General features: G+C 44.0%; 1 protein-coding gene across 4 annotated transcripts in view; it reads left to right on the top strand.

Moving 5' to 3' along the window:
- CCR3 (chemokine (C-C motif) receptor 3) overlaps window positions 1–5,807 on the top strand; it is a 50,024-nt gene extending 44,217 nt beyond the window's left edge. The window contains exons 2-3 of one of the 4 annotated variants that reach the window (XM_011981072.1): window positions 3,596–3,666; window positions 4,354–5,796. In XM_011981072.1, coding sequence (XP_011836462.1) covers window positions 4,365–5,432 — 1,068 coding nt within the window. In that variant the 5' untranslated portion in view covers window positions 3,596–3,666; window positions 4,354–4,364 and the 3' untranslated portion in view covers window positions 5,433–5,796. Of the gene's footprint in view, window positions 1–1,495; window positions 1,575–3,595; window positions 3,667–4,353 lie in introns of all 4 variants that reach the window. The other 3 variants (XM_011981071.1, XM_011981070.1, XM_011981074.1) reach the window with 3 other exon arrangements.
- Window positions 5,808–13,412: the final 7,605 nt, after the last annotated feature.

Raw genomic sequence — 13,412 nt, 5'->3', positions numbered from 1 at the left:
CAATAGTTAAGAAAACAAAAACGAAAAATCTTAGTTCTTGTAACACAAATAACTCTATTTTCATAAGTAATCAAAGATCTTGATAAAGACAACTTTGTGGTTTTTCACAGAAAGAAGACCAAATTCTAGTTTTGCATCAGTGTACTTTGATAGTGAAAGCCCATTTTAAAATCTTTGTAATAAATTCATTCAATTTTATCCAGTTTAACCACATAAGATTCTGTCTCATTCTCTTTCTCTCCCTCCTACTTTCTATGTTCATTTAGTTTTTGTTCTTTATTATCCTCTTTTTTCATGTTGAAATAATCTTTAAATAACCTTCAAAGTAGAACAAAATCACGTTCCCAGGTATAAAACCTTGATATTGTAAAGTTATCAATTCTTCCTAAATTTATTTACAAATGTAACACAATTCCACCCAAGCTTGAGTTTTTATAGGTAATTGACTAGATGATCCTAAAGTTTAATGAATCAAATGGCTCTAATATGTAAGACATTTGGAAATACATAATGAAAGGGAGTTGCATAGTAATATCATCTATATAAATCATCTTATAAATCTACAGTAAGAAGACTGTCCCTAGCACAGAAATAAAATATCAATAGAATATAAAGTACAAAATCAGAATCAGGAACATTAAAGAATATATGACAAAGGTGATATTTCAAGCCCAAAGGGGAGAGGACAGTTATTCAACACATACTGTTTCAAAATTTGTCAGATAAGAATGGAGAGGAGGAGGCACCTCTCCTCTGACCCCAGGGAATGTGAGAAGAGGCACAGTGGTTATGACAGGAAGCAGTCACACCTGTGAGTCCCTACCTTCCCCATCAGAGCTAGGGGGCATGGAGCACTCTCTGCTAAGATGGGGACCCCCCAAGGAATGTCTCCCTGCAGGGCACTTCCTTACCAGATGGAATGGCCAGTGCGGTTAAGTTGGTGGTCAGGCAGAAAAAAAAGATCTAGTTTGTACTCTTGAGAGTTCCTCAGTTTGTTCATGGCATGGGCGGGAGTCAAGGAGCAGCAGCCTTGCCTCAGTGCCTACCAGTGCAGGAAAAGCTACATAGCCTGGGCCAGGGCCCTGGTGGACACGTAGTGGTAACAGAGAGGGCTCTCCATTGCAGACCAAGGAAGACTAAGAATGAATACCTCATGAGTCTATTAGCTACAAACCACCACAGCAGGTTCCAGAAAAAGGCTCAGGGTTGGGACCACATCACCCCCACTCAGCAGACACCAGTCATATAAATCAAGGACTAAGAGGAGACAGAAACACCCCCTTCCCACTCTGCCCCGTGTCTCAAGTTGTACTGGCCTTTCCTCCAGATCTCTGCCACCGTCTTAGAAAGGACCACTGAGAGAAGAAACTGAAATTATAAGCTGACAGCATAAAGAGGATGAGTAAAATCTAAAATCATTGTTCAAATGAATGAATCAAGAGAAGTTTAAACCACTTTGGACTAAAATGTGTGAATCCTTTTTCCTGCTACCCAGCAGATGAGAAGCTGGTAACAGAGACCAAAATAGTTTGGAGACTAAAGAATCATTGCACATTTTACTGCTGAGTTGTATTGTGAGTAATTTTAGTTGACCTCACTGTCTTAAATCTTGCACATAGGCATCCGTATCTGCACAGAGAAATGTTAACAGTGGGAAATGCTGCATGAGGAGATTGGGTGATTTTTACTTTCGTTTTTGTGCTCTTCCTTTTGGTTGTTCTTACTTATGTACTATTACCCCATCATTTTCCAAAATGCAAAAGGCCATTTTGAAAGCCTAGTTCAAACCTCTTGAGTATTTTATACCTAAACATTCATCTTGATTGAGACTGGGTAGACAGATGAAAACCATATCAGGTTTTTAATTTTTTAATTTTTGAGACAGGGTCTCATTCTGTCACCCAGGCTGGAGTACAGTGGTGTGATCACAGTTCACTGCAGCCTCAACCTCCTAAGCTCAAGTGATTCTCCCACCTCAGCCCCCCAAGTAGTTGGGACCACAGGTATATGCCACCATGCCTGGCTAATTTTTTATTTTTATTTTTTGTAGAGACGGGGTCTCACTACATTTTCCAGGCTGGTCTTGAATTCCTGGGCTCAGGTGAACCTCCCACCTGGGCCTCCCAAAGTACTGGGATTACAGGCATGAGCCAAAGTCCCCTGCCCATATGAGATTTTCTATCTCTGATCCCATGCAGCTAGTAATCAAGGACTTGGTTGCTGACTCTGGAGGACCTGTATGCTTTCTTGAGCTTTGAACTTTAGTGCTAAAAGCTCACAGGCAGCCCTGAAACCCAAACCAAAAGGTTCTATGGTTTATCATCCTGAGCATGTTGATTTTATAGAAATAGCATATGAATTAAAGATACTACCCTCAAATTGAGCAAAACTTAAGTAATTTTTTTAAAGTTTGACCTGTTTTTAAATCACTCTTGGAGAAAAGGAAAATAAATACAAATAATTAATGGTGAGTACAGGCTACTATACCTTTGTTCTCCAGAATAAGCAGTTCTGTTCCTTTCTTGCTTTAGATGCTGAAGTGTAGGACACTCTCTGTGATTGTACATGTGTAACTGACAAAATGTGTATTTTTTTTCTCAGCTGCTATGGATTGGATTATGCTATTAGGAGTAAGAATGCTGATAGGAGCACACACAAACTATTTGTTCCTCAAGTCCATTTTCCTCCTCAAAAGCCTGGAGCGTGCCGTTGATCAGTGGGAGATGTACCTGGACAGACCCATGAAAAGAGATCAGCAAGTTCCACCCAAGGGACCCTATTTTTCCTAATTTCATTTGAAATAGCTTCTAATTGTCCTTCTTTCATTCCTGGTTCCTACCAGTTTTACAGCTTTTTCTGGTTTCAAATGTGAACTCACATACACTCTCATTTATCCTCATAACAACCCCTAGTGACCCAATGGTCGTCAATTTGGATATAACAAAAGGAGGCTCTGCGTTAAGGGGTTGTCCAAGGCATCCAGCTGAGAGGTGCTAAGACTGGCTCCATTTCCATCTCTATTCTCACTGACTTTGACCACACAGAACCCCAACATGTGGGGCCCCGGTATTTGATCAATTATTCTATTAAGAAGCAAAAGCAATTCCTCGCATTGGCCCCAGGTATTTAGCATTTCTCAGATTTACCTCGAGAAACGCTCATCAGCCTGTATATTCACATCTTCACCCTTGTCCCTTCCTCCTAGAAAGAAGAAAGTCAGTTGGATGCCCTTTGAGGAACCAGTGCAAGGCTTAACTGTCCTTCCACGACTCCTGCCTTATCTGTTTTCTATTTTCCTCCTTCTCCACCAAAGTCTGTAATCTCAAGAAAAGCAGGCATTGGCCTTAGGGCTCCTGGCCTAAGAAATATCGAGTCCAATAAGAAATCCCATTGACTGACCCCTCCTGCTTACCCCTTTGTGATGCAGAAGCTCCCAGAGGTTTGCTTTTGGCACATTACCAGCCTAACTCAGCATCACTAGGAGCAGGAAAAGGAAAGTAACCTAAACTAATACTGATTATAATTGTAATTATTGTAATAGTTAATTACTGTATTTGTACAGGTGTAACAGACAAAAGGTGTATTTTTTTCACAGCTGTTATGGATTGGATTATGCCATTTGGAATAAGAATGCTGTTAAGAGCACACAAACCAGTTGTTCCTCAAGTCTGTAGCAAATTTTTCAAAAGTTAAATTTAAAAATCACTACATTTGAATTTAGTGACAGGAGAAATGGACATAGATAGAGACTAAAGATCTAGCCCAAATTTTATATTTACTTGTTAGAGGATTTTGAACAAATTACTAAATTTCTTCAAGGGTTCAATTTCCCCATTAACTTTAATGAATGGCACATCATTATGGGGCCCCAGAGAAGCACAGTTACTTGTAATTGTAATCATCATTGTTATTATTATTATACATATTTTGCTTTTAAATGGATAAGGATTTTGAAAGTATATATAAACTGTAAAACATAAAATGCAAAACACCGTAAGAGACAGTAGTAATAATGATTATTATATTGTTATCATTCTCCAGCCTGTTTTTTCCTGTTTTGTATTTCTTCCTTCAAATGCTTTCAGAAATCAGTTTTCCCATTCATCACCACCATCCCACATTTCTGTTTCTTTTCCCATCTCAGATCATGCTGACTTTGAAAGCTTCAGCTCTTTCCTTCCTGAACCCCTCTCCTGGTACCTCTGATATGCCTTTTGAAATTCCTGTTAAAGAATCCCTAGGCTGCTATCACATGTGGCATCTTTGTTGAGTACATGAATAAATCAACTGCTGTGTTTTACAAAGGGTGATTATGCTTAATTGTGGGATTGTATTTTTCTTCTTCTATCACAGGGAGAAGTGAAATGACAACCTCACTAGATACGGTTGAGACCTTTGGTCCCACATCGTACGATGATGACATGGGCCTGCTCTGTGAAAAAGCCGATGTCGGAGCACTGATAGCCCAGTTCGTGCCCCCGCTGTATTCCCTGGTGTTCATGGTGGGCCTCTTGGGCAACGTGGTGGTAGTGATGATCCTCATAAAATACAGGAGGCTCCGAATTATGACCAACATCTACCTGCTCAACCTGGCCATTTCGGACCTGCTCTTCCTCTTCACCCTTCCGTTCTGGATCCACTATGTCAGGGAGCATAACTGGGTCTTCAGCCATGGCATGTGTAAGGTCCTCTCGGGGTTTTATCACACAGGCCTGTACAGCGAGATCTTTTTCATAATCCTCCTGACGATTGACAGGTACCTGGCCATTGTCCATGCTGTGTTTGCCCTTCGAACCAGGACTGTCACTTTTGGTGTCATCACTAGCATCGTCACCTGGGGCCTGGCAGTGCTAGCAGCTCTTCCTGAATTTATTTTCTATGGGACTGAAGAGTTGTTTCCAGAGACTCTTTGCAGTGCTATTTACCCACAGGATACAGTATATAGCTGGAGGCATTTCCACACTCTGAGAATGACCGTCTTGTGTCTCGCTCTCCCTCTGCTCGTTATGGCCATCTGCTACACAGGAATCATCAAAACGCTGCTGAGGTGCCCCAGTAAAAAAAAGTACAAGGCCATCCGGCTCATTTTTGTCATCATGGCTGTGTTTTTCATTTTCTGGACACCCTACAATGTGGCTATCCTTATCTCTACCTATCAATCCGTCTTATTTGGACTTGACTGTGAACGGAGCAAGCATCTGGACCTGTTCGTGCTGGCGACGGAGGTGATCGCCTACTCCCACTGCTGCGTGAACCCAGTGATCTACGCCTTTGTTGGAGAGAGGTTCCGGAAGTACCTGCGCCACTTCTTCCACAGGCACGTGCTCATGCACCTGGGCAAATACATCCCATTCCTTCCTAGTGAGAAGCTGGAAAGAACCAGCTCTGTCTCTCCGTCCACAGCAGAGCCGGAACTCTCTATTGTGTTTTAGGTCAGATGCAGAAAATTGCCTAACGAGGCAAGGACCAAGCAGATGAAGCAAACAGATTAAGCCTCCCACACTCACCTCTGGAACAGTCCTTCAAACTTCCAGTGCAGCACCGAAGCTCTTGAAGACACTGAAATATACACACAGCAGTAGCAGTAGATGCATGTACCCTAAGGTCATTATCACAGGCCGGGGGTTGGGCGGTGTACTCATCATCAACCCTAAAAAGCAGAGCTTTGCTTCTCTGAAGAGTTACCTACATTTTAATGTACCTGATGTTAAATAGCTACAAAAACGTAAAAGTTTTTATATTTTATACGTTAACTTCAGCCAGTTATTGATATAAATAAAACATTTTCACACAATACAATAAGTTAACTATTTTATTTTCTAGTGTGCCTAGTTCTTTCCCTGCTTAATGAAAGGCTTGTTTTTTTAGTGTGAATAAATAATCTTAAGCAACATAACGGCATGCCATTCCTGTTCTAAATATTCTTAAAAGTTTGTTGATTTCCTGTTCACACTGAATGGCAAAATTTCCCATGGGTGACTCACAGAGCCCTGAGAAGTGTGCACTGTCCTCTTAATGCCAATCTTGCATTGCTGAGGCGGCCAGGGGCCTCCTCTAAATATGAAGTAGCCTGGGTATGGAGTGGGGAGGTGTTGGGCCTGTAGAGACTCTTGACTCCTGTAGCTCAGTGCTCTCAAACTTGTCGTCAGAAGCACCTGGAAGGTGTGTGAAAACGTGGATGGCTGGGCCCCACCCCAGAGTTTCTGATTCAGCGGATCTAGAATGAGACACAAGAATGTGCCTAGCATCACTAGCAAGTTTTCAGGTGATGCTGATGATGCTGGTCCTGGAACCACACTTTTAGAACAACTGCCCTAGCTAAAATGTCTGGATGTTCCAGAGTCATCCTTGAAATTGCAGATTTTAGGTGTCAGAAGGAAATGTAAAATACCCTTGTGATCTAGGCTCTGCAAAGAATAATCACCACCCAGGGCAGCATATATATGTCAGTTCATCGTAAACCAATTTGTTTAGTGGGACTTTCTACTCCATCGTTTTTATTCAGTTGAGCTTTTCTTGAGAGCCTGTATTTAATACCCTGCCCTAGAAGCTATGATAGATACAAAGATGAGTAAGACTGTGTGTGAGCTACATCCTAAGGAGGAAAACATGCAACTTATGATGTAAAAGTATCTCCCCCCAAAAAAGTAAGAGTGGCCCAGGTCCCCATTCCCTTTGGTTCTCCCTAGTTATGGCTTCTGTGGGAAGTGAGTTCTAAGCTTCTGATTAACTTGTGCCTCTCAGTAGAGATCATATGACTGTGCAATGTGAGCCTTGCCAGCTGTCTGTCCAATAGCTCTTCCTGCTCTTCCTCTTCACCCTTCACCTATCTGTTAGGTGATCTGGACAGGATGCACAAACACTGCTTCAGGTTAAGTGAAAGATGCAAAACTGTGTAAGACAAGCACAATCCCTGCCCCTATGAAACCTTCAGTCTAGTAGGGGTTATAAGATGGAAACAAACAACTCTGGTGCAAAGAGGTAGACACTCAATGCTAGGCCTGGACCAGGAAGGGAAAAACTACTTCTTGCTGGAACCTAAGGGGAGGAAGATTTCATGGAGGAAGTAGCTTTTGAGCAGTTATCTGAAAGAAAGGCAGGATTTAGAAAGGGAGAGGATTTGGGAGAAGCCACCTTTAACCCAAGAGAATGCCCCATCCAAAGATGAGAAAGGAGGGCATGCACATTTGTGGACAGGAGGGTGGCATGGACAGGGTAGGGTGGGCCATAAATTTCACACAAGGAGAGCTATGGAAGGGTTTAGAGCAGGGGAGAAAAACAATGTAGGAAGATATGTCTGGTAACACATAGAGCATGCAGTGGAGGCCCCAGAACCATGCAGGAGGGAGTTAGGAGGTGAGTGCAAGTGTGGAGGCAAGGAAAGATCAGCAGCTGGTAAGAGAAGTTCCAGGAGCACTCAGGAGAATTTGACCAAGAGACAGCGTGAAGGATGAATTAAAGCACTAGGAGTGATATATGGTTGAGTGTAAAAATCAAAAGGCAAGCCTGGGCACAGTGGCTCACGCCTGTAATCCCAGCACTTTGGGTGGCCAAGGCGAGTGGATCACGAGATGAGGAGATAGAGACCATCCTGGCCAACACGGCAAAACCCTGTCTTTACTAAAGTACAAAAATTAGCCAGGTGTGGTGGCGGGTACCTGTAATCGCAGCTATTCAGGAGGCTGAGGCAGGAGAATCACTTGAACCCGGGAGGCGAGGTTGCAATGAGCCGAGACGGCACCACTGCATTTCAGCCTGAGTGACAAGAGCGGGACGTCGTCAAAACAAACAAACAACAACAACAACCAAAAAAAAAAAACAAAGGGCAAAGCAGTGTATCATATGCTTAAAAAAAAAAAAAAAAAAAAAGACACACGTTTTACTTTGTACGTAGATGTATAGACCTTCTCTCTAAGGATACAAAAGAAACCAGTACCAATATGGGGTGGCTGGAGAACAGGAAAAGAAGTATGACTTTTTGTGCCTTCTGGATTTTCAGTCATGGGAACATACTACTCATTCAAAAAATAAATACAACCTTAGAATGATATAAAAAATAAAAGACTAGGCCGCTATGCAGATGTTCAGAAGTAGGCATCTGTCCTACCAGCCATAAGGAGATTAGAAGCCTCCTGCCGTGAATTAATCCTGTGACCTGGCACAAATTATTTGGCCTCTTTAGCCTTGATTTCCTCATCCATATAATAAAAAAAGTTGAATTAAATCATCTCTAAGGCCCCTCTGTGGCCCAAGTAGACTCTAATCTTGCTAAAATGTTAGGAGCTGGAGGCTCTAAGTTTACAAAATAGATGATAACAGAAAGGAGAAGAGGAGTGGTGGACAAGCCCACAGCATTACCTCCACTGGTCGTGAGGCCAGGCATGGTTCCCACTGTTCACTAAGGGGTACTCAAGTCTTGTTCATTCATTTGGTCATTTACTATTCAGCAAACATTTGCTGAGCATCCACCATGTTCTTAGCTAAGTTCTGAGAAAACAAACGAGGGCACATCCACAGGTGTCCAATTCAGTCTGATGGTGAGCTCCCTGGGGATGTCCAATTCAGTCTCAACTTGGATGCTGCCCACAGGGGGCTCACCATCAGACTGAATTGAATACTGCTCTTGTCCTCCACTGCCAGAGTTCATGACTATGCCTTATAAAGGAATTACCAATGCTTAAATTTAACCCAGATGAGAGTTCCACGCAAAGACCAGAAGACATTTTCTACTTCCCAATTCAATGCTTGGAGAAAGGGAGTGCATTCTCTTGGCCATCATTCCATCCATCCTCACCCTCTGGTGAGTGGCCTGGCCTTTTGTCACTGTTATGCCTATCTGAGAGCTCTGCATAGCCGACACAGGATGTGAACTCTGGAACACTCTAAACCACACAACACGAATCTCAATTTGGCTAGGACGCTTTGAAGTATTTCTCTTTTTTGTGGTTCAGCCAAAATGTAAATAAAACAATCATTTAAAAACTGAATTATACATCACTGATTCTCTCTCGCATTATGAAGTTGCATCTGCCCTTAGGTAACCACAAGCGCAGGATAGAGTTGCTTGTTCACACCATACTCCTCTTACCCTTGAAAGCTTTTCGGAGCTTTTTGATTCACTTAAACTTCACCTAACCAAATCATGAATTGGTGTGTGCTGCTTTGTTCACCAGCCCAGCTCTGTTCAAGAATGATAGAAATACACTGAGGGAAATGTTCTGTATCTGCACTGTCCAATATGATCGCCACCTGCCACATGCAACTATTGAGCACTTGAGCATTGAAATGTGGCTTAGGTGGCTAAGGCACTGAATTTTTAAATTTTATTCAATTTAAATTACTTAGGATTTAAATTTCAAGGGCCACATGTGGTAGTGGTGCAGCACTAACCCCTTCAAATCTGCCTCTCAAATCTGCCTCTTGACCCCTCCTCTACCTATGCATCCAGCATCCCGTAGCCCTCAAACACATGCCCTGAACACTGCACAACAATAGGGAAAATGCTGGTGATGCAATATGAATGAGATCCATTTCTAGAACACTCACTCACTGTTCGGTGGAGGAGACCGACCTGATTCCTGTGGTTGTAATGAAACGTGAGGGGTGCCTGAAGGACACTGCTGCAGATAGTAGGAGGGAGACATTGAAGAAAGGTGCACAGAGAAGGTGTCTTTCTGCTTAGATGGGGTTCCTCCAGGCACAGACCCTGAGCAAGGATTTGAGGGAAAAAAGTTTATTTACAAAGTGCAGGAAACTCCAGTAGGAAAGTGAGGAAGTAAAATAGGGAGGGAGGAGAAGATGCGAACAAGGGTACATTATCCAGCCATTTTTCACAGGGGGTGACTGGAGTTAAAGCCACTTGGAAATTCTGCGAGACAGCACAACACACTTCTCCTGATTTGAGGGGTGAGGGAGTTGGGGTATTTACAATCCATTCCCGCCAGTCATTGGCCGAGGATTGCTCCTGGGGAATGTTAATCCCCAGCACTTCCCGCTGGCCTTGCTAGGGCAGGAGGCCTTCCCAGCTTTGGAGAACATTCCTGGGGCAACAAGATGTAGATGCCGGATATTGGAAGACAGTTGGGCATGTTTGGTTAAGGCTTGACAGACAAAGCATTTACTACACATTTGAACTAGTGTTAGAACAGTTTTTTCATGAAGCAGAGGGTGGGAGTGAGAGTAGCATCCAGGCAGGTGGATCAGTTTGTTGGAAGGCACCGTGGCACAAAAGTGACCCACAGATGCCTGCTGTGGTGATGCCTAGTGTGACATTGGGCAATGACCGATGCCCTTTATTGTGCCTCTCTGTTTTCTTCCCTGTTTGCTTTACTCCTCTTCCTTTTGTTCAGCATAATAATCTGCTGTTTCAGAAGATGGTCCTTTCCAGCTTGAGATCCTGAAGTGTTCTCCAGATTCCAGAGCTAAAATTCTAAAGGCTTCACATCTCCTGAACAAAGCAGTTTCTGGTCCTTTGTAGCCTATGGACTATAAAAAAAGCTTTACTGAGGTTTTTGTTCACTTCTTCCCAGGTAAATCCCAAGTGTAGTTAGGGTCATCATTCTTCTTTTGCTAATCTCTGACCTAATCCAGGGCTCGGACAAGGACCTGCAGGACAAACCTGGCCCACTGCCTGTTTGTAAATAGAGTGTCACTGGAACACTGCCAGGCTCATTTTTTTATGCATTGTCTGTGGCTGCTTTTGCACTACTATGAAAGTTGAATAGTTGCAACGGAGACTGTATAGCCCACAAATCCTAAAATATTTACTTTTTTGTCCTTTACAGAAGTTGTTTCTGACTCCTGATAATCCACAGGACTTGGCTCTCCTCAGCCATGAGGAGGAGAGGAGGAGAAAGAACGGGTTGTCAGGGGGAGAACTTGGGGTGTGAAGTGGTCAAGCCACTTAAGTCCCCAGGTTAGTTTTTCCTTGAGTCTGGATGCAATACAAAGCAAACAAAATAGGGTTCAATTGTGTATTAGTCAAATGCTTCTCACTAATGCAAAACACTAACAGTATGCACCAAGATATCATATTGGAAGTTTTTATTGAGGCAGTAGGATTCCTTAGATGCTGTATCCCAAAGTAGACTATAAGGTAATTTCCAAAGGAATTGTAAAAACAGATTTCACAACTCTTGAGACTCGCTTATAAGGGGGACAAAGGGATTGGATTGATTGATGAAATTAAGGAGGTATTTGAAAAGTTCTTTGTAGAGGGCTACTGGTATTCAGGGGTGCCTTCTTCTCACCTTAAGCCTGGTGAGAGTGATGCCAGTGGCATCACCTGAGAGCTCAGTAGGAGTCACCAGAGTTAAAGAAGCACCATGCATGAGCATCTGACTCACACCCAGGAAATCTGGAGACAAGGAACAGGCCAGCCAGTTGCACTGGGGGTGGGGTGGAGGAGAACTGCCATTACTTTGGGAGGGATCTATACTTCTAGAGATGATTTTGGCCAAGAATGTAGAATTCTTTTCATGGGCCAGATACCAGAGAGCTGACTGGAGGATTTCCAGTCCTGCCCAGTGGACCCCAACAGCATATGTGTATGCAGTGGCCTGCCAAAATGATGGGATGATGGGAGGTTGACAGCCAGGGAAAATGCTTTTCTTTTGTTTTTTTAGACAAAGTCTGGCTCTGTCACCCAGGCTGGAGTGCAATGGCACAATCTCGCCTCACTACAAGCTCTGCCTCCCGGGTTCACGCCATTCTCCTGCCTCAGCCTCCCGAGTAGCTGGGACTACAGGCGCCCGCCACCACGCCCGGCTAGTTTTGGTATTTTTAGTAGAGACGGGGTTTCACCGTGTTAGCCAGGATGGTCTTGATCTCCTGACCTCGTGATCCGCCCGCCTCAGCCTCCCAAAGTGCTGGGATTACAGGCGTGAGCCACCGCACCCAGGCGGAAAATGCATTTTTTAAAAACTCACAGGAGTTATGTTGAATATTCCGAGGAATGATGCCAATGACTCTACCGAAGCAGCCCATGAGAGAAATGATTAACTTGTAAACATCCACCAGCGCCAGAAAGGGCGACATCATCTTATGGCAGGACCAGTCAAACAAAAACTTTCCTAACACCAACCCTTTTTCCCCTCCCAGCTCCCACACAGTGAGAGGGTGAGCATCCATGCTTAGCAAGCTGGGGAGGGGTCAAAATGCAGGACAGAGAGAAAGATAGACAGGGTTGGGCCCCGCTCCTCTCTCCCACAAGTGGTTATTCCTCAGCCAGCTGGGTGAGCTGCGAAAGCGGGGAAGATTTAAGTGTCAAATCAAATGGAGTTTTGATTATTATATGGGGATCAACTTTTTAATTTTTGAATTGAAATTGTCCTTTTGTGACCTCAAATGATCCTGGGACTTTTTTGTGCCTAAGCATAATGAGGAAAGCCATGGGACTGCCGGAATTTTCATTCAGGAATTCAAGTATAGATGAACTTCAGCCTCTAATTTGGTTTAAAGAGATAGTGAGGCACAAAAGTAAAGTTTACATCCCATGAATTCTGTCAGTTCAGTATAGTGCTGTCAAATCCAAGCCCTCAAGTTTCAGCTCTCTGAGATCCACAAAGGCTTACATGAATTGACAGGACTGAACCGCAGGTCTTAAATGGACAAAGAGACATGAAAAACACTTCAAGGTTAAGAAGTTGAGAAGTTTTGGGGGGCGGAGCAAGATGGCCGAATAGGAACAGCTCCAGTCTCCAACTCCCAGCGCGAGCGACACAGAAGACAGGTGATTTCTGCATTTTCAACTGAGGTACTGGGTTCATCTCACTAGGGAGTGCAGGACAATCGGTGCTGGTCAGCTGCTGCAGCCCGTCCAGCAAGAGCTGAAGCAGGGCAAGGCATCGCCTCACCTGGGAAGCGCAAGGGGGAAGGTAATCCCTTTTCCTAGCCAGGGGAACTGAGACACACAACACCTGGAAAATCAGGTAACTCCCACCCCCAATACTGCGCTTTACCAAGGATCTTAGCAAATGGGCACACCAGGAGATTATATCCCACACCTGGTCGGGAGGGTCCCACACCCATGGAGCCTCCCTCATTGCTAGCACAGCAGTCTGCGATCTACCGGCAAGGCAGCAGCCAGGCTGGGGGAGGGGCGCCCACCATTGCTGAGGCTTAAGTAGGTAAACAAAGCAGCTAGGAAGCTTGAAGTGGGTGGAGCTCACAGCAGCTCAAGGAGTCCTGCCTGTCTCTGTAGACTCCGCCTCTGGGGACAGGGCACAGCTAAACAACAACAACAACAACAAAAAGCAGCTGAAACCTCTGCAGATGCAAACGACTCTGTCTGACAGCTTTGAAGAGAGCAGTGGATCTCCCAAAACGGAGGCTAAGATCTGAGAATGGACAGACTGTCTGCTCAAGTGGGTCCCTGACCCCTGAGTAGCCTAACTGGGAGACATCCCCTACTA

Source organism: Mandrillus leucophaeus, unplaced genomic scaffold (assembly GCF_000951045.1).
Source record: "Mandrillus leucophaeus isolate KB7577 unplaced genomic scaffold, Mleu.le_1.0 Scaffold22, whole genome shotgun sequence".
Taxonomy (NCBI): Eukaryota; Metazoa; Chordata; class Mammalia; order Primates; family Cercopithecidae; genus Mandrillus; species Mandrillus leucophaeus.
The sequence above is the reverse complement of the archived record's forward strand: the minus strand, read 5'-3'. Positions and strand labels throughout refer to the sequence as shown.